Source organism: Candoia aspera, chromosome 12 (genome assembly GCF_035149785.1).
Source record: "Candoia aspera isolate rCanAsp1 chromosome 12, rCanAsp1.hap2, whole genome shotgun sequence".
Classification (NCBI taxonomy): Eukaryota; Metazoa; Chordata; class Lepidosauria; order Squamata; family Boidae; genus Candoia; species Candoia aspera.
This window is the reverse complement of record NC_086164.1, coordinates 2,034,713-2,061,436: the sequence shown is the minus strand read 5'-3', so window position 1 is coordinate 2,061,436 and position 26,724 is coordinate 2,034,713. Positions and strand designations below refer to the sequence as shown.

Genomic DNA, 26,724 nt, shown 5'->3' with positions numbered 1-26,724 from the left:
TAGTTGCAGCAAAAATATTACTTTTCCTCTTCTCCCCCCCGCGCCCGCCGCCAAGTTTCTATCGAAGCAAGAGTGAATGAAAAAGAAATTTTCAATTGCCTTAACCTACTGGAGTAACATCTAGAAAGAAACTGCATGGCTGGAGCCAGTGAGAAGAAAGTTTCATTTCACTTTTTGTTGAACGATGTAAAAGAATTTTTAAACGAGCTTTCGAAATACAAAATATAAAGCTCTTTGTGGGCCCCTGTTTTGGAAATAAATTTTGAAAATTCCTGTTTTAAATGGAAAGATAGAAATTAGTTTCAGATTTTATAATAATAATAATAATAACCAAGAGCTGCATGAAAAACTGTGGAAGGCGTAGGATGTTCACAACAAATCCTCTTTTTTACATTAAAAATCCATCGTTCATCGTTCGGATTAAAAAGATACACAGCACATCCGTGTAAATGAATAATTTTTACAGTGTGTAAGTCATTTTTTAAAAATAAACAATTGTAGAAAGTATTTTGCCATGTATTATACTTTATATGTTATTACATGGTTTATTTTACAACAATGAATTGATATGTAATTTAAAAAACTTTAAAATAATGGTACCATGAACTAATATAAATGCCGTAGACTTTTTAATTTGCAGAATTAATTTTTAAAAATATTTCTGCTTATCCCTTCTTATTAAGCCTAATTCGGATTTTTTTTAAATTGATCCTGCGCATTAAGTTTGCTACAGCTTTAAAATAATTTTGCAAAAAGATCAGTTGTACATTTTCAAACATTAATTTTTATTCAATAATTGAAAAAATATATATTTTTTAAAAGTACTGTGTGTGATATGTGAAAGGTCCCAGATGAATCTAAAACTTACTAAAGTTTCTAATAGTTCGGACTTCTTTATATACATAAAACCGGTATAACTCTCTTCTATTTTGCTATGCCATTTCTACCGGTATTTTTATACAGGAAGTGTAAAAGTATTTTGGCGGACATACGAACTTCTGCATAATATGTTGAGTGCATGAATAATATACGGCTGGTGATATAAACTGTACATTGCCCTCTTTTAACCAAATACAAGCAGCGGCTAAAAGAATTTTCAGGAGTTGCTGAGGAATTTTTTTTCCCTCTCTGTGCAGAGCTTAAGAAAATGCCATGAAGTGGGCGAGAGGGGAAAACCTCTTGTGTAGTGGGGTGTGTGTTGGGGGAGCATCAAAGAGGTAGATTAGTGTCAGTATTTGTCTAATTCCACAGTAGTGTGGGGTGGGGAAGAAAACTTTCCCAAGCAATAAAGTTTCTGGTGGAAAGGTACAGAAAAGGTGCAGTAGAACTTAAAAAGATAATTAATCTGTTCTGTGTGTGTGCGTGTGTGTGTGTGTGCGTGTGTGCATGCACTCACATGCAGCTCACATTTAAATGAATGCTGATCCTGGACAGATTTCCTACTTTCCTATCTCTTGGTTTTAACAAATGGTGTTTTTAAGAGTTTGGTTTTTAAGTCTGCAGTGTAGACTTTACATCTAGAGGAGGCGACACTGCTGAAATGGAAAACCTCTAGGGAGCAAGATACTGTTCTTCGTCAGCAGTTTTGAGGGAAAACTTTTACTGGCATTCTAACATATAGTATATGGACGTCTTGCATTCTCGTGTGCTCTATTTAAAAAAAGTAATAAAACTTCCTCGCATGGACTAGGAGGCCCTAAGTTCTCCCTCTATGCAAAAGTTTAACAAGCTTTGTAACAAAAATCTGAGGGCTGACAGAGTTTGAATATCAACTTATCAATACGTTAATCCTGGCTGGTTTTTAAATTGTCTTTTGTGGGGGTGTGAAATGGAGGAAGGATGTGTGTGTGTGATTTAAACACAGTGATTGATGGTGAACTGAAATGTGGGTGTGTTTTGGATAATAAACTGCATTTTTTAAAATTATTTACGACCATTTGTAGCAGTTTGCTTTCAGTGTTTAAGCAGATGGTGCATTGGAAACACATTGCTATGTTGTTTGTTTATGTTTATTTTTAAAGGTGCTATCTTGCCTTAACCTCAACTGAAATAAGGAGATTGTCTTAAAATTGGACCGGGGACGGAGGGTGACGAAGAACAAGTGGACGTTGTCTTCTAAGTTCTTCTATTTCTGGTTGTAGGTCAGGCAGATTATTTCAAGAATTTTTTTTCAAAAAGGGGGTGACTGTGGTAAGTTCACTTAAAATTAATAATTCTTTATTTCACTCCCCACTTCCCACATAGGTGTAATGGAGGTGTAAAAATGTGAATTTTTAGACATAGGAAGGGTTAAATGTTTCACTGATAGAATTAGTATGTTTTAATTCATGCTGAAATAGACGATTAGGGCACAATTCAGCGCCAGAAAGCTGTTGTGCCCTTGCCCAGTTCGATAGGCTTTCTCCTGGAAAGAGTTTCACTGAAAGGCACTTGCCAGTTTTGCCCAGTTCCTATCACCCCAATGTCATTATGTGTTTTTTTTCAGTGTTCACTTTGTGTGAGCCACTGCAGTTTGAAAATAATGTCTGTAGCTTAGCATACGGCACAAACTTAGCCAGTTGTGGTTTATTCAATAAGCCATATTTAAATAAACCATGCTTCACATGTGTGAATCCAGTCTGTCTACCTGCTCAGTGATTTGTAGATCTGTCTGTTTCCACTCATGTGTGTCTGTGCGCATTTGCATTTATTTATTTATTTATTTGGTTTTTATCCTGCCTTTATTATTTTTATAAATAACTCAAGGCGACGAGCATACCTAATACTCCTTCTTCCTCCTATTGTGTAAAATATGGATAGATTTCCGAAAGTGTAAGCCACTTTAGACATTGGTTTACTTATCCATAAGGCCAAGATTCAACACAGGAGTTAGAAACACACTGTTGTGAATCTACCCTGAAATGTTGCTTAATCCAGCAAGAATCTTTTTATAGCCGCCATCCCTACCCAAAAATGTGATTAAATGGTGTCCCTTCTGAGATGCAGGCTCCGCTGGTTTCAATCTATTACGTATCTGTGTAGTATGTAGCTCCCTCTTTGCTTATTGGAAATAAACTCACAGACAAGCCACAAACTTCACAAAACTCAAGTTTCACTCTGCTAAAGAGTTATTAAAATGCTGGTTGGATGAGGGCTGTGAGTAGGATGTGATAACTTGGAAAGTCCTTTGTGCCTCGCAAAGTGGGGCCTCCGACACGCACAGGGAGATTCCTTTCTTTCTAAATGATTATGGTGTATTTTCTGCTGCAGGGTTCTGGAGGAGGGTGAGTTGGAAGATGCCCCAAATGCTCATCTTTGCTTGAGAGATTGCTCAGCAGCCAAAGTGTGTAGCCTGGATGAAGGGCCAAGGGGTGCCTGTCCCATATCTGTCAAGGTGATCTGGATTTAAGCCCATTCTACTTCCACAGATGGCTTTCTTCAACTCTTCGATTGACTTCCTTTGTTGTTTTAATTTCAGGCATGGGTTCTGCGCATTAGCTGAATCTCCACTATGGAGGAAAGAGCATCAGGCAGAACTTTGTGCACAGGATGGCAGCATCTTTGGGTATGTTGGGTATGTTTTCCCTTGCTAGATTAACAGAGGGGAAAGGGAGGGAGGCTGACGTGTGTCCAGTTTATTTCATTGGGTCCAGTTGATTTCATCGTCTGTGGAGGTAAAAGAATGTGCAGGCCTGCCATTTGGTGACTGCAGTTTCCGTAGAGGCCAGGCCTACTTGCTGTTAGCAATGTCCTCCTTGCTACAGCCAGAACGTTGTGTCTTCTTTCACACAGAACTCTTCTACAGCTCCTACGTTGGCAGGGCAACAACTAGGGTCTGTGTCACCCGGGGCAAACATGGATTCCACGCCCATTTTTGTGCACCCCCAGCACTCATTCTGGCGCCCCCCCAGTGCGGTGCCCGGGTCACATGACCCGCTTCCCCCACCCACCCAGTTACAGCCCTGTATGTTGGTCAAGTGTAGTAGCCAAAACAAAGTTGGGTATCTGCATCTTCAGAAGCTGGTCTGCTTTTTGAGCAGTTAGACGGTCATTGGCCCTAGTAACTTGCACATCTTCAGTAGCTTCAAAATCCCATTGGTAGTTATTCTCATGGCTGAGTCTTCCATGGACCCTAATGTGGCTTCAGAAGAAGGTTCAGCTCTGGCTGGAATTTGTTAAATTCCAGCCAGAGCTGAACCTTCTTCTGAAGCCACATTAGGGTCCATGGAAGACTCAGCCATGGTTAGTTAGATCTTAGTTCCAGTTATCTAGATCTAGATCTAGATCTAGTTGGATCTTAGTTCCAGCAGCCTTGTTTCTGGATGGGCTAGTTAAAAATTAAAGAGGCCACAAAGGGATGGGAGTAATCAGATTCCATATCTCTGAGGGTACAGGGTTTTCCCCATGCAACCAGTATCTGGGGGAGTAGGGTTTTTCCCACCTAAAAATTAGTGCTCACAACTTCCTCTCACAGCCCAGAGGTTCATGAACCTGGCACGGTTAGTTTTTGCATTCATGACGTTGGTCTAACATATGCGTTAAAACCAATAGTAAGACCCTTTTTTGTGGGGTTTGATGTTTTAGTTCCTGTTGCAACTGAAGGCAAATCTCTCCAGGTAGCCCTCTTTGCGTTATTTTTGTCCATCACAGGTAAGTTGACACATGTGAGTAAAACAAACAGAGGTTTAAGAGAGCCCACTTATAATGATTCAGAGCAATGGCTCGCCTAACAGGGTGGCTTCTGGCTTAATTGGCTGTAATGTTTAAGTTCCCCAGTAAGTTCTCTCTATTTCAAGCCTTCCATAGAAAGTGAGGCATGGTCAGTGCCGAGACAGGCACTCCTGGAAAATAACTCTTCAGTTGCTTCTATTAGTTGTTGTAAACAGGAGCTGCTACAGGAATATGGGGGTGGTTGTGCCCATGGTGTACCAAGTGGGCAACAGGGTCTGAGTGTGCCATCTGATCCTCCTTCAGCTTTTATGGGTTAAATCCTGCTAAACTCTGGCAGCATTCCTCTGCTAAGTCTCCACACTGGGGTGGGGTGGGGTGGATCTATAAACGTTGCATGTAGTCCCTACAAATATTTTTTAAATCATACCTGCCCATAAAGTAGTGAAAACATGAGATATTTTGCAGTGGCTGTAAAGATTTCTCAAAGAAGTATGATGCCTTTCAGATAAATTAATTCACTGTAAGCAAGAATACTTAGTTTATTTGACAGGCTACAAAACCTGCTTCCTGTTTGTGATACTACCAATTGGCATTTTTAAAATATTTATTTATTTATTTATCCCGACTTTATTATTTTTATAAATAACTCAAGGCAGCGAACATACCTAAAACTCCTTCCTCCTCCTATTTTCCCCATAACAACAACCCTGTGAGGTGAGTTGGGCTGAGAGAGAGTGACTGGTCCAGGGTCACCCAGCCGGCTTTCACGCCTAAGGCGGGACTAGAACTCTCCTACCATGCCTGATTGGCTCTTGGGCTGAGGGAGAGGGGCTGGCCCAAGGTCACCCAGCCGGCTTTCAGGCCTGAGGCGGGACTAGAACTCGCCATCTCCTGGTTTCTAGCCCAGCACCTTAATCACTAGACCAAATTTTAGAAATAACTGTATTTCTAAAGATTTATCTTGTAAAAAAACAAAAACAACCCAGAACTTTTTAAATAAGTTTAGCTTTCTTCTTAGTTGTGTGTTTTAAAAGCTGCACTGAGACAGTGTGAATTAGTGCAAAGGAAGGGATGTCCAAGTTTATAATGTGTTTATATGGGGTGTAGAAATTGGTTGATTTAAAAAAAATTAATAAAGGACAGTTACGTAAGTCTGGGAATTGTGAGCTTTGTGATCCAACCTATCTGGAAGGCTTTAGGTCAGGGAAGTCTGCAATACATGCTGTATATCGCAATGCATAGATAAACTAAGAATTATTAAGCAAATCAAATAATTGGTGGGAACAGAACACCAGGTATATAAAGCACTGAAGTTAACAGAGTCCACAGGACTTATTTAAAAAAAAGAACTGCTAACTCAGTGAATGCTTTTAACATATAAAGATAAGTAGCTTATAAAATATGTGTTGGTCCATAAGAAATAAAATACAAAATCCATAGTTGGATAACACTTTATCGGAACCTACCAATAAATGTCTTTGTTACTGACAGCTGCCAGTGTGTCTGTGGTGCATGCCAAATATATGCGAAAGGTTGATGGAAATCGTAGAGTGTCAGTTTCTCAAATTGCTTGGTTATCCAACTATACATGTATATTTGCCCTGGAGTAAATTAAACTTTTCCTGAATTCATTGCTTGAAATGCACCACTGGCTACTGCTGGAATGGGTGCTGGGCGATGTTTCTAGGGGTGAATACAGGAATTCTGGCTTGGTGAAGACGGATGAATATGGGAGGCAGGCGTGAAAAAGTCTGAGCTAGCATAACGCCATAGAGACAATATTTTCCCATCTGATGCAACTAATTTTCCGCAAAGTTTGGAGTCTCCTTGAGTTATTCAGAAGCCAAGAATTCGTTCTCCAAAGACTTCACGGAACACTGATTAACATTCTGTTGTTGCTACTTGTTCAGATGCTAGTTCGAACCCTTTCTCTCTATGTATTTGGAAGTGGGAGGAGCAGAAATCCTGCTGAAATCCTGCTTCTTGGCTCGCTTCGCAGCTCGGCCTCCTTGGGGACACTCACTCAGATGGCCAGCCTTGAGGTGGTGTAGCAGCACGACATGGTTTGTAGGGAAAAGAAGATACAGACCGTTCTGGGCTGCCTCATGACCTCAAGGGTTAAGTCCAAGATAAATGATCATCAGACTCATGAAAGCCAAGATCATCCCAAACTTTCTCTTAGCTTACCTGGTCAGGTACGTTTAAATACGACTTCTTTGAGTGGATTCTCCTTTTAAGCTGCACGTTCTGCCTCAAAGAGAAAATGGCGCATAGGCTGTAGCATCTGCCTTAACTTTTATTTTCCTTTCCCACCCTCAAAAGTGGAAGAAATATTGGGAAATTATTTCAGCATCACCTAAACCATGAGGGTCTGATGTAGCAGTGCAGCAGGACTTTCTTGTGGCTCCAGAATTTTGGGAATGGGATAGAAATGCAAACAGGAAACCCAGGGCATCCAGGCTCTAAGGGCATTTAAAGGCTGCTAGCATCACTCCTGGATGCTTTCATTCCCGGCAGAACTGAGCCCTGTGTGGCCTGCTTCTGCCGGAATAATACATTTTCTCGCAAGTCTGGCTTTAAATTCGTTAGAGCTGAATTGTCCTCCATAATCGGTCAGCCTCTCGTTGAATCTCTTTCCATCGGCACCTCGGAGGGCTCAGGAAATAACTGCCCTCTTGTTATCTCGCAGGGAGAGCTGCAGAGATGGAAAATTCTGTCTGCTGTGCTTTAGCAGCACGTAAATACTGGAGTTTAGGATGCTCTGCCCTCCAGTATTGCATTGCTGCTGTAGTCAAGCTGGCACGCACCCCAGGGAATTGCTCGGCGGGGCCTTAAAAGGATGCAGAGAACTTTGTTCTCCATTGGCTTATAAAACAACTGCCCTCGTGGTGTCTCGGGTAAGGGTTTTAGGATGGGGCGCAGGAGTTGTGATTCTACCCAGATAACCAACAGCCCCCCCCAGCATGTGAGTCAGAGGCAGCATGGACTGAGCAAAAGATCTGCATCTTTGAAACAGCAGACGTTTTCTGTAGGGCTTGTACCTGATGCTCAGGAAATTGTCTTCTCCTGTTAGAGCAGTGGTTCTCAGCTGTGGCAGCTTCAAGATGTGTGGACTTCAATCCCCAGACAATTCCCATGGCTGGCTGGGGAATTCTGGGAGTTTGAAGTCCACACATCTTAAAGCTGCCACGGTTGAGAAACACTGTGTTAGAGAGTTTAGGGAGCTATGCCACCGTGGGCTTGCAAAGAGAAATGAGCAAACACAGGGCTGCTGATTGTGGGAGGGGTGGCGATGAACGTGGCAGCAGAGTCCGACTAAGGTGCTGTGGGCTTTTTTAATCTGCATGGGTGGGACGCTGCCCCTGAGCCTTCTGTGGGAGAAGGCAGTTGAATGTTTTCCTGTGGGCATCAGGAGGAGATAGCCTTGCATCCTGGGAGACACCACTGCGCAGGTTAGCTGGATTGGATTCCTGTATCATAGTAAGCGGAGGCGTATTTAATCAATGTGTTTTGGATAAACCACAGTTGGCTAGGTTTATATACTATGGTGTACACAAAATCGACTGACTGACTGACCGTCCAACCATATAATGGTCTAGTTCAGGGTTTTCAAACTTAGGGAGAAAATAATGTCAAGATTCCCTAGTAAAAGTTGTGAGAGGTCTTCCTGGTGCAAGGTGACACAGTACCATTTTATAAAACTAGTATTTGCATTAAATATCTGGTGTGGATTGATTATTGTGTGACTGCCCCGTGTTTAAAGTATTGGTGTGACATAATTGGATGTTACTGCCTTTGCTTGCATATTGAAGTACTTTATAAAACTGAACAGCAGCCAGAAGCTCAACAGTTAGGTTTGCCCATTGCCTAACCATTGTTTATTGAATAAACCACAGTTGCCTAGGTTTGCAGGACAAGCTCAACCACAATTTACTTATTATAATGGCTTCATGCAACATTTTAAGCCATAAAATGTTTTGTCTGGTTTTGGCTTATCCAGGTGTGTGAACTCAGCCTGGTTCTCAAAACTGACTGACACTAAATAGGCTGAAACATCTTCTGGGGGATAAATTGGGCTGCGATTTGAAGAGGTAGCAAAAGCCAGGGATCTGGTGGCACTTTTTCAGACTGAGGCAAGCTTCTGCCTTTGAATAAAACGGAGTAGTCTGAAAACGGGCCACCGGACTCCTGTTTTTAACCGCCTCTGGCACAATTTGGGGACGATCTGAGAGTAAAAAGCTTTCGCTGCCGATCGAGCCTGCTCCCTGGGGAGTCCCTGGGGGGGTGGCCGCCGCTGGAGTAGCTTTGACCACCCAGTGTCCCCCCCCCCCGTGCTAGAAAGGGGGATCCAAGCAACCGAGTGCTTCGCAAGCGCGAAACGGAGGCAAAGCGCTTTTCCCCAGCGCAGCGTTTGCTGTGAAAGGGGGCGAGGGGCGCGCCCCGCAGAAAGGCGAACGAAGTAACGGATAGTTCAGACAGGCAAGGGCGGCCCCCCTTCAGAGAAATCTGGCGGGGGGACAGAGGAGCGCCCAGCTCGCGCTGGGTTGTCGGCACCCGCTTGCCGGGGCTCCCCCAGCTGACGGAGCGCGCCGGGTCGGTTTGCGAAGCGCGCCGGGCTGGGAGACGGGCGCGCGGCTCCGCCTGTCCTGCCAGCCTCTCCTTGAGCCCCCGGGAAACGGGGCGGGTGGGCGCTGCCAGCCCCGTCTTGCTTGCTCGGCTTCACCGGAGCCTGGATGGCCTCGTAGCTTGGACGCGCCTGGTCTGGTCCTTTGGTGTGTGTGGGGGGGTGGGGGGGCGCTTGATGTCGCTTTCATCCCAGCTCTTCGCCCGCGCCCAGTCCGCTTGCTGGCCTGCCGTTGGGATGAAGTCGCTTGATCGTAAGCCTAGGCTGAAATTATGGAGGGGAAGCTGCCGCGGTGCTGCATGTTCCTCCCCTCCTCCCGAGGGAACAGCAGCTCAAGGAGACTCTTCAAGCCTTGTCGGCTTGGGTGTAATTTTGCACGAGGCGGGCAAGCCTCAGAACGTAAAGAACCCGGCCGTGATCGACGGCGCTCGGGCCGGGGCTCGCAGAACTTCAGGACAACCCGGTTCAGTTTAAAAAGAAAAAAACAGAGTTTGCAGGGAGGGCCGGCTGCTGCCCTTCTCCAGTCGGACCCCCAGGCCCACCCGGCTGGGCGCGCAGCTGCGCCTCCCTGGCGGAGGAGAGGCGCCTAAGTCCCTTCGAGCGCGTCCTCCGCTTCCCCGGGGGCGGCGGGTTCTCCTGGGAAGCGCGCGCTCGCGTCTCCTCCGCCTCCGGTCGGGAAGCAGAGGCCGAGAGCTTGCCCCCGCGCTTGTCCCCGGAGAGGCTCGCGCGGGCCGGGAAGAGCCGGGAGGTGCGCGGCGTCGGGCGGCCCCACCCAGTCCCGCCGCTGGGCTGGTCCCTTGGCGCGGCCGGCGAGCCTGGTGCCGCTGGGACCCCCGTCGCCCCCCAGCGCGCTCTCCGGGAGCAGCCTGGCAGAGCAAAGGGAGCCCTGGGGCTGCCTGAGGGTGATCCGGGGTGGCCTTGGCCGGCCGACGTCGGGGCTCGCTTGTCCGCCGCTGAGTTTGCGGGAAAAGCCAGGCTTAGCCGACCTTGACCTGTGCGGAGGGCGTCCGGTGCCCGCCGAAGCGAGCCCCGCCTTGAACTCCTCTTCTAATAGGCGGCCTTGGTCGTGCCCCAGCCCAGCCTACCTCACAGGGGGCGCGTTGGGAGGGTGAAGAGAGACCTCGGGGCGCGCAACTTTGAGCTCCTAGCGGAAAGGCGAAGTAGGATTGCGGTGAGAATTGAAGAGGTGGCTGCTTCCCCTCCGCTCCCCCCCCCAAAAAAACAAAAGCAGGGAGGGCTTGCTAAGCTTTTCCTTGGAGTCCCGCACAGCCGTCGCAGGGTCTGGTGGCACCTGGAGGCGACGCCGTTCGTCCCTTGCCGGCGGGATCCCCTCGCTGCTTTCTGCCCAGACGGCGCGGCGCGCGACCGAGCTCCGCCCCGTGCTTCGGGGCTCCGAGAGACCGGGGACGGCTCGCCCGCAGCGGGGCTCCCCGGGGGGATGAGGGGCGGTGGCCTCCATTTCGCCCGGGACCAGGAGCGGCGGAGCAGCGTCGGGGCTCCGGGCTCGCCCCCGCCTACCCCGGGCAGCTTACGCGGGGAGCTGCTCGCTCGCAGGAGGGAGCGTTCCGTGGCGGCGGGCGGGCGTTGCTGCTGCCGGGGCAGTCTTAAAGGAAGGGGCCGAGGCCTGAGGCCCGTCTCTCCCGCAGCGGCATTTGCCCCCGCGATGTCTGGGCCGGACCGCCTTTTCTTCCCGCCGGCTGAGCGCCAGTGGCAGCGAGGCACCTCCGCTCCATCATCTGCAGCGTTACCTGGTGTCTTGTCTGTTTCTCTTGCCCAAGGGCCGGATGACGCCGGCGATTCCGGGAAATTTGCCGGGAAACTCAGAGAAAGGGCCATTTATTCAGGAAGACTCCAGGGAGTTTCCAGATCTCCCAGCCTCACCTGACCGGGGAAAGGCACAAGCCAGCCGGCTCTGTAGGGTGCAAAACGTCTAACCTGCCCTCTCTGAACCAAGTGGAGCGAGCTTGCTGGGCAAACTAGTTTTAGAATTTCCACATCCAGACAACCTGGAACTGGAGCCCTTTCTTGGGCTCAAAGAGTGCATTTTGCTCCCAAGGAGGTAACACATTTCTCTCTTCTGTACTGCAGCTCCTGAGGGTGTCTGAGACACGCCCCTGCTGTTATTTCCAGTCTAGCCATGCTGATAGATAACAGCATCAAACACTAATTAGGAATAGACACACTGTCACTGACAAACCACCAGTCTAAAATGTGGAACCACCACGTGCGTAGGAATCTTTTTTTCCCTGTAAGGCAAAGGCTGGATTCCATCACCCAGTAATGCCTTTGACTTGACGCAACGTGGGAAGCTATTCATTCTGATTTGTAAACTGTGTTTTATAGCTTAGCATGTTGCACAAACCCATGTGGCTGTGTCAATAAAGTCTGTTTAAATCAACCCTAATCGAGCACATGCAAACCACACCTGAACATTAAATGCCGGGAGCTCCATCCAGCTGCTCCTCTCACTGCCTTGCCCTTTCCCACGCTTACTTGCAAGAGAAACGGCGAGACTGGGTCTTTGGGCTTTTCTGTAGCCATTTCTGCAAGACTGGCTTTTAACCATGGTTTGGGGGAACAAATCATGGCCTGGCTAATATTTGATACTAAGCCATACATCACATTAGGCCCAGAAGAAGCCACATTGTGGTTTAACACAAATGAGTGATTCCCACCCCCAGCAACAAGGCAAGTTGGTCGAACAGGGCAAGTGGGTAGGTGTTGGGGCACCGCTGGATTCACTAGAAGATTCCCTGACGTCTCTGTGGCACTCCCATGCCTGGCACCACCAGGCTCCCCTGGCAAGTGAACTGCATTGCAGGTGGCCCTATTCATGTGCTGCTACTGAAAATGTGCTCCCAGCACAAGGAACAGCAGAGGTCAGCCTTCGACAGCCAGAGGCTTATTCAGCAGAGGGAAATGCTGCCCATGATGGGACAGGCTTAAACTCATTTTAAAACACTACCACCATCCTGAACTGGGGCAGAAAACGGCAACTGCTATTTCCTTCTTGGAGGATAGAACACAAATTATCCCTAAAATTTTAAGAATACACCAGGCACTTACTTCTTAAAAGCATCAGAATTAGCCACAATCCTGTGACAAGACCTCTGATGTGAAGGACCCAGCCCCTGAAATGCACATGGTGATCAACCAAGAGGTAAATGGACAAAGGACATTGTGCAAAGCCTCTTCGACCCACACACGGGTTTTTCAGAGTGATTATCCAATTGACTTTGCCAGAACCAAAAGCATTTTCCCCACCAGCCCAGACGCTACTCCCCTGCCCCCAGGACAAGGCAGGCCAGAACACTTCCCTGAAATTGAAGCAATTTGTGGAGTCCTCGGTGCTCTCTGAGCCTTGTTGTTTTCTTGCAGACGTTTCATTGCCAGACTGGGCAACATCTTCAGTGCAAGGAGGGAGAGGGCCTTGCTCTCAGTTTATATACTGTGGCTTGCCCTGCTTGTGTTGGTGGGGGTGTTGTGCTCTCCTTGGGAGTTCTTTGATTGGGCTGTTGTTTGCTGCTTGGCTGATTGCCTGAGTTAATAGTTCCTTGGTTGGGGTGTACTGTGCTGTTTGATGGTTCATCTGGTGTTAATCCTGGTGTTGATTCTTGCATATCTGGGTGTTGATTGCTGGCAAGGGAGTGTCCTGGTCTTTTGGCTTTTCTATTGTCCCTTTTGAATGGTATCTGAATGTTGCCTAGTCTGGCAATGAAACGTCTGCAAGAAAACAAGGCTCAGAGAGCACCAAGGACTCCACAGTTCAACCCTGAGCTACAAATACTCGCTTCAATTGAAGCAATTTGGCCTGGGACTAGTATGGGGAAATTTAGACAAAAAGGAGGCAACAGCTGGTGATTGCTTGAAGTATATGGTGAAGCCAGCTCAGCTGCCTGGGCAGCACTCTCTCTGGAGAAACAGCTTTTATTTTAAAGTACATCCGTTTTGCGCACCTCATACGGTCAGCGTTACAATAATTTTTCACTGACATAAAATACAAAGACGATGGCTGGATCCAAAAGGCAACTCAACTCAGCTGATGGAGGAAGAACAGAACTACAGAGAGAGAAGCCGTGGGGAACCGGTGCGTCATCGGCTGTGCAAACCAGCTTTCCCACTGCCCTTCGATCAGCTTTAGCCAAAGGACGGCCAGTGGACAAGGCTGTGCTTCCTCCTCCAGAGCGAAATCCGGAACATTTGATTTTGCCACATTTTTCTTTTTTTCCCCCCAGACCCAAGGAGACTCTTTTCTTTAACTCTGCAAGAGGTAACTAAAGCAACTCCAACCAGCAGCGTGGCAGAACAGCATCAAAGCTCCTTCAAGAAGACGCACCCCCCACGGTTGCTCCTCAGGCCTCTTTCGTAGCACCACCCCCTGGAGCAGCGACCTGGTCACCCCCCCCCCCAATCTCAATTACATTCCTTCACAATATAAAACTTAAATTACTTGTTTTTTTAAAAAATATTACTAATATAGATTTCCCATCTTAAAACGCCGTATACATTTACAGTACTTATAACTATTTCATGAGCTGATGAGGTTTAAAAGGGGGGGACGAGAAATTTGTTGTCTGAAGGGAGGAGCTAGAACGAGAAGATGCATAGTGCAAGTTTAAAAAAAGGGAGAGTGAACTTTCTTAGTTTTCCAAATGTAAATGAACAAGATGAGTTTCCCATACTGTACATGCAATAAGTTATAGCAAGCAATACGGCGAGAGCGTTGGATCACTCCACGATCCGAAGCTGGTGACTGGGGCCAAAAGGCGCCGGTAGAAGGCAGACGCTGGATGGCGGCTCCGAGACCTTGCTGCTGTTCGATGAAACCAGCATCGTCATGCCTTGTATTTCTGTTTCCCGGTCTCACTTATCACACAGATGTGCTGGAACACAGGAAGTAAAATGCTTCTGAATTAGTAACAAGCAGAAGACCGACCAGTCGCTGATCCTTGTAGCGTAAGCCTACTTCTGGCGCGCAGGAGATGCGAATACCAGTGGCATCAGAGGGCGGCAACATTTGAAATAAACACCCTGCTCCTCCAATACACGGTCTTTGAAAGCCGACACCGTTTCTTTGCCAAGAAGCTGCCGCCTTGTGTTTTATGAACTTTGTCTGTCCGTCTGTACCATACCAAACGGCGGGAAGCCAGAATCAAAAGGGGCACCAGATTGAGAAAGGTGGGTTGAGGGGCATGCGGGTGGCCGGGGGACTCTGGACTTTCCCACCACTGTTGCCCAAGAACAGAAGCCGTTCCACTTTGTTTTGACCCCTTCCCATCGCTAAAAGCAGCAGAGTAAGGGCATGGGTGAAATTTGTCGAATGAGATGATCTGTGTTACTTACTTACATTCAAATCTCTGAAGTATTCATTATAATCTAGGGCATATCCAACCACAAACTTGTCCGGCACTTCAAAACCAACAACTGAAAAGAACCAGAATTAAGCAGAGGGTTAAACTGAGGCAATGTTGGGACAACCACACTAATAATGTTAATGATGGTACCATTATTTGGGTAACTGGAGCGGTTAGTTGAGTGCTGGAGCAAAACAGTGTGGGCGTTTTTTAAAAAATAGAACCAGCTTTATTTGTTGTTATACATCAGTCAGTAAAACAACTAGCATTCTCCTAATGCAACTAAAAGTTCTATCATGAGTAAAGAAGTAGAGGAGGAGGTGGAAGAGCTCCCCAAAAATTAGCGTTAACGCACACGCTGCATGTGTGACTCCAATGCTGTTAAGCTGAAACCCGAAACGCAGTGATTAGGGAGTCAATCTCATTCAGCAGAAGGGGACCGAGCACTGGCTTATGCTGTGAGTCACTCTGTGTTTTTGCTTAAAAACACCGCCAACAACTGGATTTTTCAAAGCACAGTAAAGCTGCGTTGTACGCCAGCTCCATTCTCTGCTACACAATCCTCTTTTCCCCAACCAGCTTCAGCCCACTGCTGTCTGGTTCAACGGCCTTCTCCTATACCCGCTCCTACAAGATTACGCTTAAGATGATGCAAGATTCACTTACAATCAGGCCGGTATCCTACGCTTCGAGGTGTTCTTTTCACCAACAAGCTGTCAGAAAACATGGCAAACGAAAGTCAACTGTGAGCGAAATTTATATACAGCCCATAGATTCCACACTAGCTAAGGATTATGTTCTGTCCTTCCTCCTTGGTACAGCACAGAATAAACACCAAACTGAGAGCCAGAAGGACAGTTCTTTCCGCAATTCTCCGAGTTTTAGACACACATGGAGGTTGCTCCTTGGCGCAGGCCTAGGGTGGTGGCCGAGGAGACGAAAGACCCCTGCTGCCTCCTTAAGCAGTGCAGGAGAAAGGGGAAACGCTGTAGCCCTGCCACGCTCCACTTCCTCCCCACATCAGCTTCTGCCTTGCTGTGAACCTGGGCAGCAGGAAGGAGTGAGTGGCCCACCCACACTGCCTGATACATTTTTCTCCCCACAAGCCTACTACGGGTGTGTGTGTGTGTTATCTCTGCCGTACAGAAGCCGGTTCAGTGACCGCTTGTCTGCTATCAGCCTTGCCTGCCCAAGGTCAGAGCAAGACCAGGCAGGGCAGCTCGAGCAGCCTGCTACAGGCAACAGAAACCGGCAGTAAGCTGCTTTGTCAAGCCTTCTATCTCTGGCTTCGATCACCGGTTACACCTTTCTTGTGAAATGTAGGGAAATGAACATCCTGGAAACGCTGGTCAGCTTGCTGGCTCAGAGGGGAAGCATACAAGCCAAAATGTAAGATGGCCTGCTTCAGAGGCAGAACCCGGCAGGCTGGGAAACAGATCCCCTTGGCACACTGTCTCCTGATCCAGGCAGCTCCTTAGCATCCCGAACAAAGTTCCCTCCGATCCCCCTTCATGTGGGAAGAGATGGGCAGTTACTCCAGACTGCCGAAGAAGCGAGTCGCTTTTTTAATGACCCGTTAGCCCCACTTGTGATGCTGCGGCTTTCTTGAAATCACAGACCTTTGGGGAACGGCCAGGAACGTTATGGATTCTCCTACTGCAGAGAGCAAAGCCCCTCTAAAGTCACTACCTTGTCTTCAGTTCAACGGCCCGCAAGACAAACTACTTTGGGAGTCAATTACATCAAAGCCACCAAAGAGGTTTGTTTTAAGGAGGCAGAATGGTCTTGATACAGCACATAAATAAGTCTAATTTATAGCAGCTACTGAGTTGGGTACAAGAGCCGTTGTGGGGAGAATGTTGAAGCTGCAGCGATCGTAAATATAAAATATAGGTCTTCTGAGAGCCACGTGTGATGGACGCTGTGCAGATACTTTCCCCCAAATCTCTGTTATTAAACACTGGCTCACTGAAGCACATAAACGAGTCCATGTGGCTTCTGACGGCAAGCCCGTGCTTTTCATAAGGGAAACCACTGAGATCCTTGCAGCAAGCTACGGAGCAAAAAGCTACACCCTTTGCCCTGGCTGGATTAGCTTAAACATTTCCCCCGAAGCTGTATCCCTTCAGGCTGGTTTTATTCTGCCTGAGGTCTTCCCAAGGTGACATGGAGATAGTGGAGAGTAAGCTCAGACCTGGCCACTTTTACCATCTTTGGATTGTACTGCTGGAGCAGAGAGAGGAGCGTCTTCATTGTCTTGCCCGTGTCAATTATATCCTGAGGAGCAAACAAACAAACGGATCAAAGCAGCCTGTGAAGGAAAATTACCGCAGAGTGTCTTGCTCAGATGAATAACTGGCCAGAATAAGATTAATGCTGCACCGGTGCAGATTATGTCTGTAAACATAACTAATGAAGAGAATAAACAAGATAGCTGCAGGGCTTAAAATACATTATTAAAACTTGATCAAGTATCTTTATAGGGCCTTTTACAAAGACAAGCAAACTCTGATGTGAATTATCAACATGCATTTGGTCACCGTGATATTTAATACATCCAACAGTATTTCTGATTTAGGAAGAAAGAAAATAAATGGGCAAGTTTGAAGTTGCCTTGAAATTTGCAACCGCAGCAACTTTTTCGGGAAGAAGATTCCAACCCACACTGCTTACTCTAGCCTTGCAAGGAAGCAGCAAAAGCTCAAGGCGACGCTGCCCCAAACCATACATATTAAAGTAATAAATGCCAACTGTAGTACTTACTTCTACAATCAAGACATTCTGAAAAAGAAAGAGAAAGAAAGAACTCCATCAGCAACTTTAATTCAATGCTGGACTCCAACTTCTATTTTTTCCAAGCTTTTTCAAGATTATTGTTTTTCAGTCCAGTATTTTGCTAATTAACTAGCACATAATTATAGGTAAATGCCCCATCTATAAAACAAGCCAGAAGAAAATGGCTACAAATTGTACTTTGCATTTAAATTATTCAAGTTATTAAGAGCTCATTAGCACATTCTTTGGAACTTAAACAAGTAAGTTCAAACATAAAGTTCTAACCACAAAATAGTAACAATTAAAACTAAGACAGACATGGAATTAAACGCTTTAGGAAGAAACCCAAAATGCTTTTAGTTAGCTGATATTTTTGAAGTGCCTTAAATACTTTCTCCTGGTCAAAACTAACAAATGTTTTTGAACATACATCTACAGAGCAACTTTTAAAAACAAGGAACTCTACAGTTAAACTCAGAAAAGGGAGCACTTGAGGCATCCGGAAGGCATTGAGAAAACCTGCTTGAACTAATGTCTGGGGGGAGGGGGTTGACCCCAGGATCCGGTATTCAACGCAATAGTGTTCTGGTCAACACAGGTACCCCTTGCTTAAAAGAATTCATGGGTTTAACTTTTCCAATTTCATCTACTCTCTTTTCTAAAGGAATAAGGGCATTATTTACGTGCTGTTAAAATGTATACCCTGCTCCCCACTCCAGAGACACTGTATACTGGCAAATGCAAAATTTACTGGGGCAGAAAGAACCCACACCATCAGCCAGCAGCGCTTTCTGACGAAGCCAAAATGGAGGGGATTCTCTGCAACGTTTGCATGGTGCTTTTTAATGAAACGCTTTCACCTTAATTGCATTTCATTCTGAGTAAATTTCACTGATGAACGAAGTGTAGCATTGTACATCACTGCTTTCCAGAAGGCTCTGCATCCATACTCTGTATTTCTTCTTTTAGGACATACCTTCCCAGTCAAGGTTGACAAGTCATCTCCACCAATTACTTTTATATCGCCAGTTGACTGGTCGTTCTAATTTTAGGCAGGGAAAAAAAGGGAAAGTTGTTATTAGTACTACAGAAACCTCCAGGAAAGGAAAAACAAACCATAACCCTTTTTGAAAATGAAGCTAGCAAGCTTATGGCTTCACCTCCCTCACTGCAGAGGAGAAGTAATGTTTTCTTAGCTGCGACTCAAATAAGCCGTGCATCTGGCAAACAAGTTTTCTTCTCACCACCTTGCCTAATCCTGCAGGCCTCATGCACATATACTCTAAAGTAAGCCCTGCTGATTTAAATGTGGTTTATGCTCAGGGAAATGGGTACGGACTGCAGCAAACATTTCTCGAAAAATGAATTGGCCAAAATACGGAACATTGCTTCTGTGCACAATGAATGGAGATGCCTATTTAGAGACGCAGCTTCCTGTTTCCTAAAATGCGTTTTCTTTTACACTGGCAGTGATTCAAGAAAACTGAATGAGGGATGGGGGGAGTTTGCCAGAAAGGATAGCAGATACTAGAAAATTCATACTGAAAATATACCCCATGTCTTGCATGTCTTCATCCCACGCACTCATTTGTGTACCGCTAGCAAGGAACAGAACGACACAGTCCTCAGCGACAACTGGGACCAGCAGCTCTGTTGCTAAGTGCCGCGTTCACTAAGCAGAAAAGCACGTGACCGCAACGGGCTTACTTCATTCCACATTTGGTTGTTAAGCAAATCACCACAGCCATTAAGCGAGACATCACATGACTGCGACTTATGGTTTTACTTTCGCATTCTCCATTAACTCTGCGTGTTGGAAGCTGGTTGCAAAGCACACAAATGGCAATCATGTGACCCCGGGACACTGCAGTGGTTGTAAATGCGAGAATTGGTCACAAATCTGTTTTTTTTTTTTTACACCGTCGTAACTTCGAATGGTAGCTAAAGGAGGCAGTTGGTAAGTGAGGATTACCTGTATTGCGCAGGTATCATGACTTTACCAATCAGGGACATTACGTGTGTTGTAATATTATATCATTATATTTGCAATCTACTCACTAACCATGAAAAATGAAGAAAATGCGTTTGTACATTAAGAAACCTTTAAAAGATATGAAATCACTCAATGCCCTATCAATTCTTCATCCAACTCACTGGACACTTTAGTCCCAAATGTTTGAGTTCTTTAAAGATCCTGTAAGGATTTAAGCACGACTCCTCAGCTGACAAACTGGCCAGCCTTTTACTACAGAAATGCCCTGAGCTATATGTAGGACTTGTAGGAACTTATGTTGAAGCCATAACTTGAGACCAACTTTTCCAAACTGCTTTTGGAAAAACAAGCGATGAATGCTCTGAGAGAGACATCGTCTTTATCCTTCTGTTGAGGTCCTTTCTTAGCCCAACTGAGATGCTCCCCTTTCCTTGCTGAATTAAGCTTTGAAGCAAACAACCAATCGTAGTCCATCCCGCTCTCCTAGAACACTACTCCAAGACGGCACGTTGGCACTAAGAATTGAAGGAGACAGGAGGAGCACAAACCGTTTCCAAATACAGCCCTCCTTTCCGGTTTCAGGTTCTTTGGCACCAAGAGAAGGCCTGAGTAGGACTTCTGCCCCCAAATTCTAGCCGGCAATAAGCCAAGTCCCAAAGTGTGTCTCCAACAGACAAACTTACACAGTAGCTCTTCAGTCGGATGAAGTCGACCGTCATCGGAATGGACTTGTCACTGTTTCGATTCAGGGCTTTAATATAATCCAGTAAATCAGCAAAAAATTTGTAGCCTCCCTTGAGCACGCAGAGAGCGACAATGTGGTGGCCCCCCATGCCTTTCATAATTTCCCGTGCTAACCTCTCTGTCCTGCAGAAAAAGAGAATTTGAGATTTACTACTGAGACGCTCCATGTTCGCACCAGGTAACCCAGTAGCTTCAACCCAATTTTAGGAAACGAACATCCCAAGATAAAACAAACAGGGCTTCGTTGCCCCCAAAGAGTATTTACCTCCCATTTTACAGTGAATATGACTATTTACTAGTCAATGAGATTTCTGCTTTTTCTCACTTGTCAAGGTTAATCTAATAGTAGTGCTGCCAAACTCCCTTGATTTTCTAGGGCAGCTTGTGCCAAAGCAAATCTCAGCCTCCAGATAGTTACTGGACAACCCACAAAAGGTATCAGGCGCCCGAGCTTTTGGAAAGGAAACTGAATTCAGATCTGCGACAGCCTGAACTTGATTACCGAAGCCCAATAGGTAACAGCCAGTAATTCAGAACCAAGGCAGCGAGTGAAGGGCTCTCAAGCTGAAGAGCCTGGCTTCCAAGATATGACAGAAAAGCAGGCCAACACAGTAAGCTTTCTGTGTGTGTCACATTACATGCCCACTTCGTTTGCATTCTACATTACTTCCTCTAAGTATCTAAGGAAGAATATTCAGTGTTTGATCCCACATTTGGTCTCACGTTTGAGTAAGGAAAATGTCCTTTATAAGAAAAGGAGTATGCAGTTACAGAAGCTGTATTGTATGTCCAGATTGCTAGGCATCTGCTTAGAAACGGTAACAGAACGATTAAGGTTAATAAATATTGGGGGCATTTCTAAATGTATGCTGCTTGCCATTTGTGGTAGAGATGCAGATGGATGACTGGCCTTTTCTTATCATGGATCTGATAGAAATGTGACAGACCAGAGCCCACCCTAGCAGGTGGTGTGCCCATTTCAGAGAACGGTGCCCTTTATGGGTGATGTTTCTTACTTATGTTCCACTGCGGTTCATGGACTGAACTTATACACCTTCAGTTTAAGAGAAGTGAGCTTTGTAACTCTTCATAATGGAAAATTCCTGAAAGCAAGCTTGTAGAGGCTTGCAGGGAAATCTGCATTTCAGAATATATCTGCAAGTCAAACAAACCTGTCCATAATAAGTCCGTGCGGAATGTAGACTTTTTCCAAATCATCTGCATAATGTTTGGGTATGCAGAACAAGTCCAGGTCATAACCTTGTTCGTCGTCTCCAATCTAAACAGAAGATAAAAAGGGCGAGGTCAGATGGAACACATTATGTGTCCCTGCAGAGATCAGCCACATCAGAAGCAAGACTGGTCCCCTGGGCGTTCTCCCCAATTTGAAGTTGTAAACCAGTGGCCGGGGGCTTCACTCTCGGCATTTCCTGTTCAAAAATCTCAGGGTGTGGCATTTGCGCCCTTTAAAATTATTTAATTCTTTGGGACTAGCTAATTTGTTGCAGGCTGTCTGGACAATTCTAGTTTTCTTCATTCATTTGAAGTACAAATAACATTTAAGAAAAACTCACGCTGGGAAAGAATTGAGCGATCTAGGGATGGTCGGCAGAGCAAGCTGCGGGCTGGATAGACCACAATTTCTGACTTCATAAGAAGTGTTTATGCAAAAGGAGCTTTACGCACATGGCATTAAGATATAGGCTGGCAAGCTTCACTGGACCAAAGGTTAATATCCAGAGTGTTTTTGACATTTGCTTTCCTCCCTGCCACACCTTCCCTCCTCTACTAAACAATACAGGAAAGGACACCCATACACTTTCTAGTCCTGCCAACCCTAGTCAAATAAGCTTCAAAAGCTAATTTCTACTTGTGGCACTGCCAATCCATTTACTTAACCTGGAATTCAACATCCTGCAGGAAAATGCACTGGCTGGACGCTGCACATTATCACAATCTGCTCCCAGCTTTGGGCTGGGCACTGGGTTCCCATTAAAAACATATTACATATTTCACAATACAGGTAACTTCTGATCAATGAACCCCACAAGAAAAGCTGCACCACACAAGTGTGCACACACGAAGCACTGGGTTCTGAGGTTGTGGATGCACCCATATTTTACTGAAAGAGGTAAGTGAGCCTGCAAAGATTCAATCTTGATTGTGACCCCAGCGTGTGAACATCTTCTGCAGAGAATCCAAACACTTGCAATGGAGGGCCTATTCAGAACTGTTGAGTGAACTTTAATTATTTTTAACATGTCTGAGCCATGATTCAGTGCCTCAAGCAGTACCTGACAAAATGCAACATACCGAAACCAAAAATGTTTTGATGCATTTTTTGAAAAAAACTCACTTTCAACCAAAGCAAGCAACCTTCCGTTATCGTTAGAGCTATATTTCACTTTATGCAAAGCATATGCAGGAAGGGCTCCCTGTATCCATGGCAAGGCTTATACACACCATTTACTTATCCAATATTCTGTGTGCCTATAACCTGAGCGCCAGTACAGAACTAGAGAAGGAATCCCTTGTAGTCAAAATCTCTTGAGAAACGTTCTCCAAATCCAAACAACCAGCTAAAGTGCAGAGGCCAGCCAGTCTTTTGTGCACTCTTTGTCAGAATGAAATAAAGCTAGTCCTCTTCCTCTGCTTCTTTTTAATCAATGCAACGGAGGGCTCAGGCAGACTGATAAAAAAGCAGATTTCAACCCAGAATGGCTTTTGAGATCAGTTCAAATGCAGTACAGAAACTAGCATGATTATTAAGCAGCAACATTCAGATTACTCTGGGGTTTTTAGCACACCAACGTCATGTCTGCTTTCATTATTAGGGTCCTCGAAGGACAATTTTCTGCCTTTTCCACAGCCACGTGCTCTTATCTTCAGTAAAAGGGAGAATGAAAACAGTAAAGCAATAAAAAACAGCTTGGAAGTTTGCAGTGTCCTATCTGCAACACCCTGATAGGGCAGAACCTCGTGAGATTTCCCTCAGGTTCACAGCTCTAGACTACTTATACACATTTAAGAGAGAGGAAGGGGAAAATCAAATATATCACACAGGAACACCTGCTCTCCCCTCTTAAAAGGAGAGGGTCTGGATACGATAAATGTCTTCTGCTACCCACAAACCTATATGCTAGGGTGCAAAAGATGCAGGACCACTTAAAAGCCTCCATTTTGGGGTGATATTCTTTTCTCCTTACTAAATCTGTTGGAGCAGCACTCTACTTCCTGTACATATAGCCCCCTCCCCAGTTAAAAAAATATAATCAAAACAGTTTCAGACACACAGGAAAGCAGCACACTGACAGATGAGGAGCTGACACCCAAGATTTCCCGTTATCTTCTGTATTTTCAAAGGCTCTACCATAAAGCAAGACATTGCATTATTGCGGGGGGGGGGGCGGGCGGGGGGAGAAGTGATACCCGATACAGCCTTTTCTATTTGACCTTCAGCTCCATCACCCAACCGAAGACCCTTTTCTGTGGATGAAACAGCTGGGTTTGGCCAAGCCCATCGGAGCAGGCATCAGAGGTTTTCTTCAAGCCTGTGGCCCTTCCTTGAGCAGGAAGTCGCTCATCTCAGCACGTGCTCGATGAACGAACGCGGCTGGCCGCTGCCTGCTGGGGAGTCACGGCCGGCCGGCCAGGCTCACCAGGCGTGCCCCGCAGGTTTTTCAGGAGTCTCGGGACGCGCTCCTTCGTAGATGGATCGCTCTTTCAAGGATACCCCCTGGGCACGATGCCCCCGCGAGACACCGAGACATCCTGCTAGCAAGCCACTAAGCATGCAAAACTTTTGAATTTCCCTTCCAAGGACTTGCCTCACACGGGCAAGGGCCCCGCTCGGCGGCACCCTCCGGCCCGCGGAGAGGCCTCTGGAAGGCCACCCCCAGAGCTGGCCGTGCTACGCGCGCCTCTCCCGGCTGCGGGCTTTTCCCACCCCCGAGCTGCTCACCGCCCTTTCTCCAAAACCGCGGGGGGCTCTCGGGGTCGGGCACGACGCGCCTCGCCCTCGCTGCCGCCTTTCGTCGCGGTGGGCACGGGGGCCGCAGCCCACCCGGCAGGGCCCTTCTTCCCCAGAGGACGCCGGCCCGGCCGGCCCTGAAGCCCACCGCGGCACCTCGCTGGCAGGCCGGCCTGCCTCCCCGCGCCAGGCTTCCCGCACGGCAGCGCCACCCCGCCCCGAAAGGGAATGCCAGGGGCGGGCGGGCGGGCGCCCATCGCCCGCGGGCCCGCCGGCTCAAGGATGGCCCTCTCCCGCTCTCCGCCGGCCGTCCCCTGCCGGCCAAGGGGCAGGTCCACTGGTGGGGGGGCGAAGGCCCGCCGGGCTCGTTAAACTGGGTAGATTTGGATGCAGCAGACTGAGGCGGCCTGGGGGAAGGGAGGGGCAGGAGGTGCTCTGCACATGCCCAGAGACCCTTCGCCTGGGGCTCCGCAGGATCCCCGCTCTCGGCTTCCTCCCTCCCGGCAAGGGGCCGCCCCAGGCCGGGGGGCGCGCGCAAGTCTTCCCACCTCGCACCGAAAGCCCCCCTTCCGCGCCCTGTTGCCAGGCAGCGCGGCGACGGCGCCCCCGCCCCTCGCGGCCCTCACCACGATGCAGCGGCCGCCGCTGCCTCCGGCCATGGCCGCGGGCTGGGCGGCGGGAAAGCGGCCGCCGCGCTCCTCCTGCTGCCCCGCCGCCGGTGCTGCCGCCGCCGCTGCCGGGGCCGGTCCTGGCGGGGGGCGGGGAAGGCGCGCGGCCCTCCCGCACAACATGGCCGCGCGGCCTCGCGCCGGGCGGGGGGGGGAGGGGGCGGGGCTGGGCGGGGGCGCGCGCCCCTCCCGCCGGGCCGGGCCGGGCCGGCGCTTCTGCTGAGCGCGCGCGGGCCCGGGTCCCTCGGCGAGCCGGGTTGCGCGGAAGGCAGCTCCCCAGTCCGGCGTGGCTGTAGGTAATAATGGTGAGGAGCTGGGTTGGCGGCTGTGCCAAGCCCTTGCCAAACCTCGTTACCGCGGCTGATCAGGGCTTGGGGAAGGCAGCTCCCCAAATCTGGCTTAACAGTTATAACACAATATAGGCACTGGCTGCCTTGATGCCCCTTCCCTGCACCCACTGACCTCAGGGTTCAGGGAAGGAGTTTCAATGGGATTTTATTGGAACTTTATCGTGTATTTATCTGAGTTTTTATTGTGTATTTGTTCTGTGTTGTAAACCGCCCAGAGTCCCTCCGGTCGGAGGAGATGGGCGGTGACAATTTTGATAAATAAATAAGTAAATGAGTAGCAAGAGGCACCACCGCAGCCCCTGCTCATTCTGATGGTGGTGATCAAGCCAGAGTGGGCAGCTGCGCTTTTCGCCAGCCGTCCCTGACCTGTTTACCCGAGGCAACCATGATTTTGGGGGAAGGGGTCAGAGGAACAGCAACTGCCAAAATCTGGATGAGGACGACAATGGTAGAGACGCTGTACTGGGGCCTCGTTACCTCCCAGGGGTTAGGGAAGAGTTAGCAAGAACCCCCATACCTCACTCGGGAGTAGTAATACTTACTCTTACAAGAGGGACTGGCTGAGGTAGCCCAGTTGCTCCTGTTTGTACAAATCTTGGCGCTCCAAACTAGCCCCAGCCTATTGTGGAAGCAGAGCCACTAAGCTATGGTTTCCATAGGCAGGATTTATCAAATACCAACACCCCCGCCCCGCCCTGGACAGGTTCACACTGCATTATGGTTTAATGCACCATGGAAGCACAGGTGAGGCATGAGCCCAGCCAGGGTCCAAATAAATCATGGCTTAAGCCCAGCCACGCTTCCACAGCCCAAAATGCCCAAGACGGTGCCAAACTAAAGTGGGAAGGGGAGCAGAGGCCACCGGGCTGGGTGCAGAATTGACCCACATCTGGGTCTGCACAAAAGGCCGAACCCTTGCGGAAGCAGATGGATTCTCACAACACAGGACCCCCACCATGCTAGCAGCCAAACCTAATAGGCGTTTGTGCAAATGCAAAAACCTCATTTCAGACACAGCCTGGGATCTTTGGAGGGAAACCAGGTGATCTACTGGGCTGGTTGTAGCTTTCCCCGCTCCTGGCGATCTGTACACAAAGAAGCCAGAGGCTTGACATGGGTTTGTGTGCAACTAACACAAGCAGTGCTGAGCTTGGCCTTCTTTTCCCCCCTCAGAAGACAAAATCCTTAAAGACTTCTTTCTTCCCTTTCCATATAGACCTGGGTGTTTAATTTTGCCCCATAGTTTTTAAGATTCAATATGCTTTTAGTGTTTTTTTTTACTTACTGTATTGTTTCAATGGAGGGAGGGTAGTATTTTAACATTTACATAAATCAGCCATGGTCCTTTTTGACCTGGCCACTCGTTTCCAAGAAGCCATTCTTTTCAACATCAAAATCCAAAAACTTAGCTCTTCCTACTCCCTCCTCCAAAACAAAATGTCTAGATCCTCAAATTCAAGAGAATCCCTACCTATTCTGGAAGTCATGAAACTGAATGTAGGGATATCCAGTTCTTTGGACCAGCCTCCCCCAGTTTGGACATCCTACAATGCATATGACAATTCCTTTAATTCTTTGCAATTACCATATTGGCTG

At 47.5% G+C, this 26,724-nt stretch overlaps 1 protein-coding gene across 1 annotated transcript; it reads right to left on the bottom strand.

The window, feature by feature from the left end:
* Positions 1-13,187: 13,187 nt before the first annotated feature.
* On the bottom strand, positions 13,188-24,861 carry HPRT1 (hypoxanthine phosphoribosyltransferase 1). The gene is made up of 9 exons (XM_063313331.1): positions 24,737-24,861; positions 21,313-21,419; positions 20,080-20,263; positions 18,380-18,445; positions 17,392-17,409; positions 16,823-16,905; positions 15,295-15,341; positions 14,622-14,698; positions 13,188-14,157 (listed from the first exon to the last, which is right to left on the bottom strand). The coding sequence occupies exons 1-9, from the start codon at positions 24,767-24,769 to the stop codon at positions 14,110-14,112; spliced, it is 663 nt and encodes a 220-aa protein (XP_063169401.1). The 5' UTR covers positions 24,770-24,861; the 3' UTR covers positions 13,188-14,109.
* Positions 24,862-26,724: the final 1,863 nt, after the last annotated feature.

What these genes read in the sequence shown, in the direction of transcription:
- HPRT1 (XM_063313331.1), bottom strand. Translation starts at nt 24,769, where the DNA reads ATGGCCGGAGGCAGCGGCGGCCGCTGCATCGTG. An exon ending in CACGGACTTATTATGGACAG is followed by an intron (nt 20,264 to 21,312) that starts GTTTGTTTGACT and finishes CTTTTTCTGCAG; the next exon opens with GACAGAGAGGTTAGCACGGG. An exon ending in CGTAGGATACCGGCCTGATT is followed by an intron (nt 14,699 to 15,294) that starts GTAAGTGAATCT and finishes GGTTCTTTTCAG; the next exon opens with TTGTTGGTTTTGAAGTGCCG.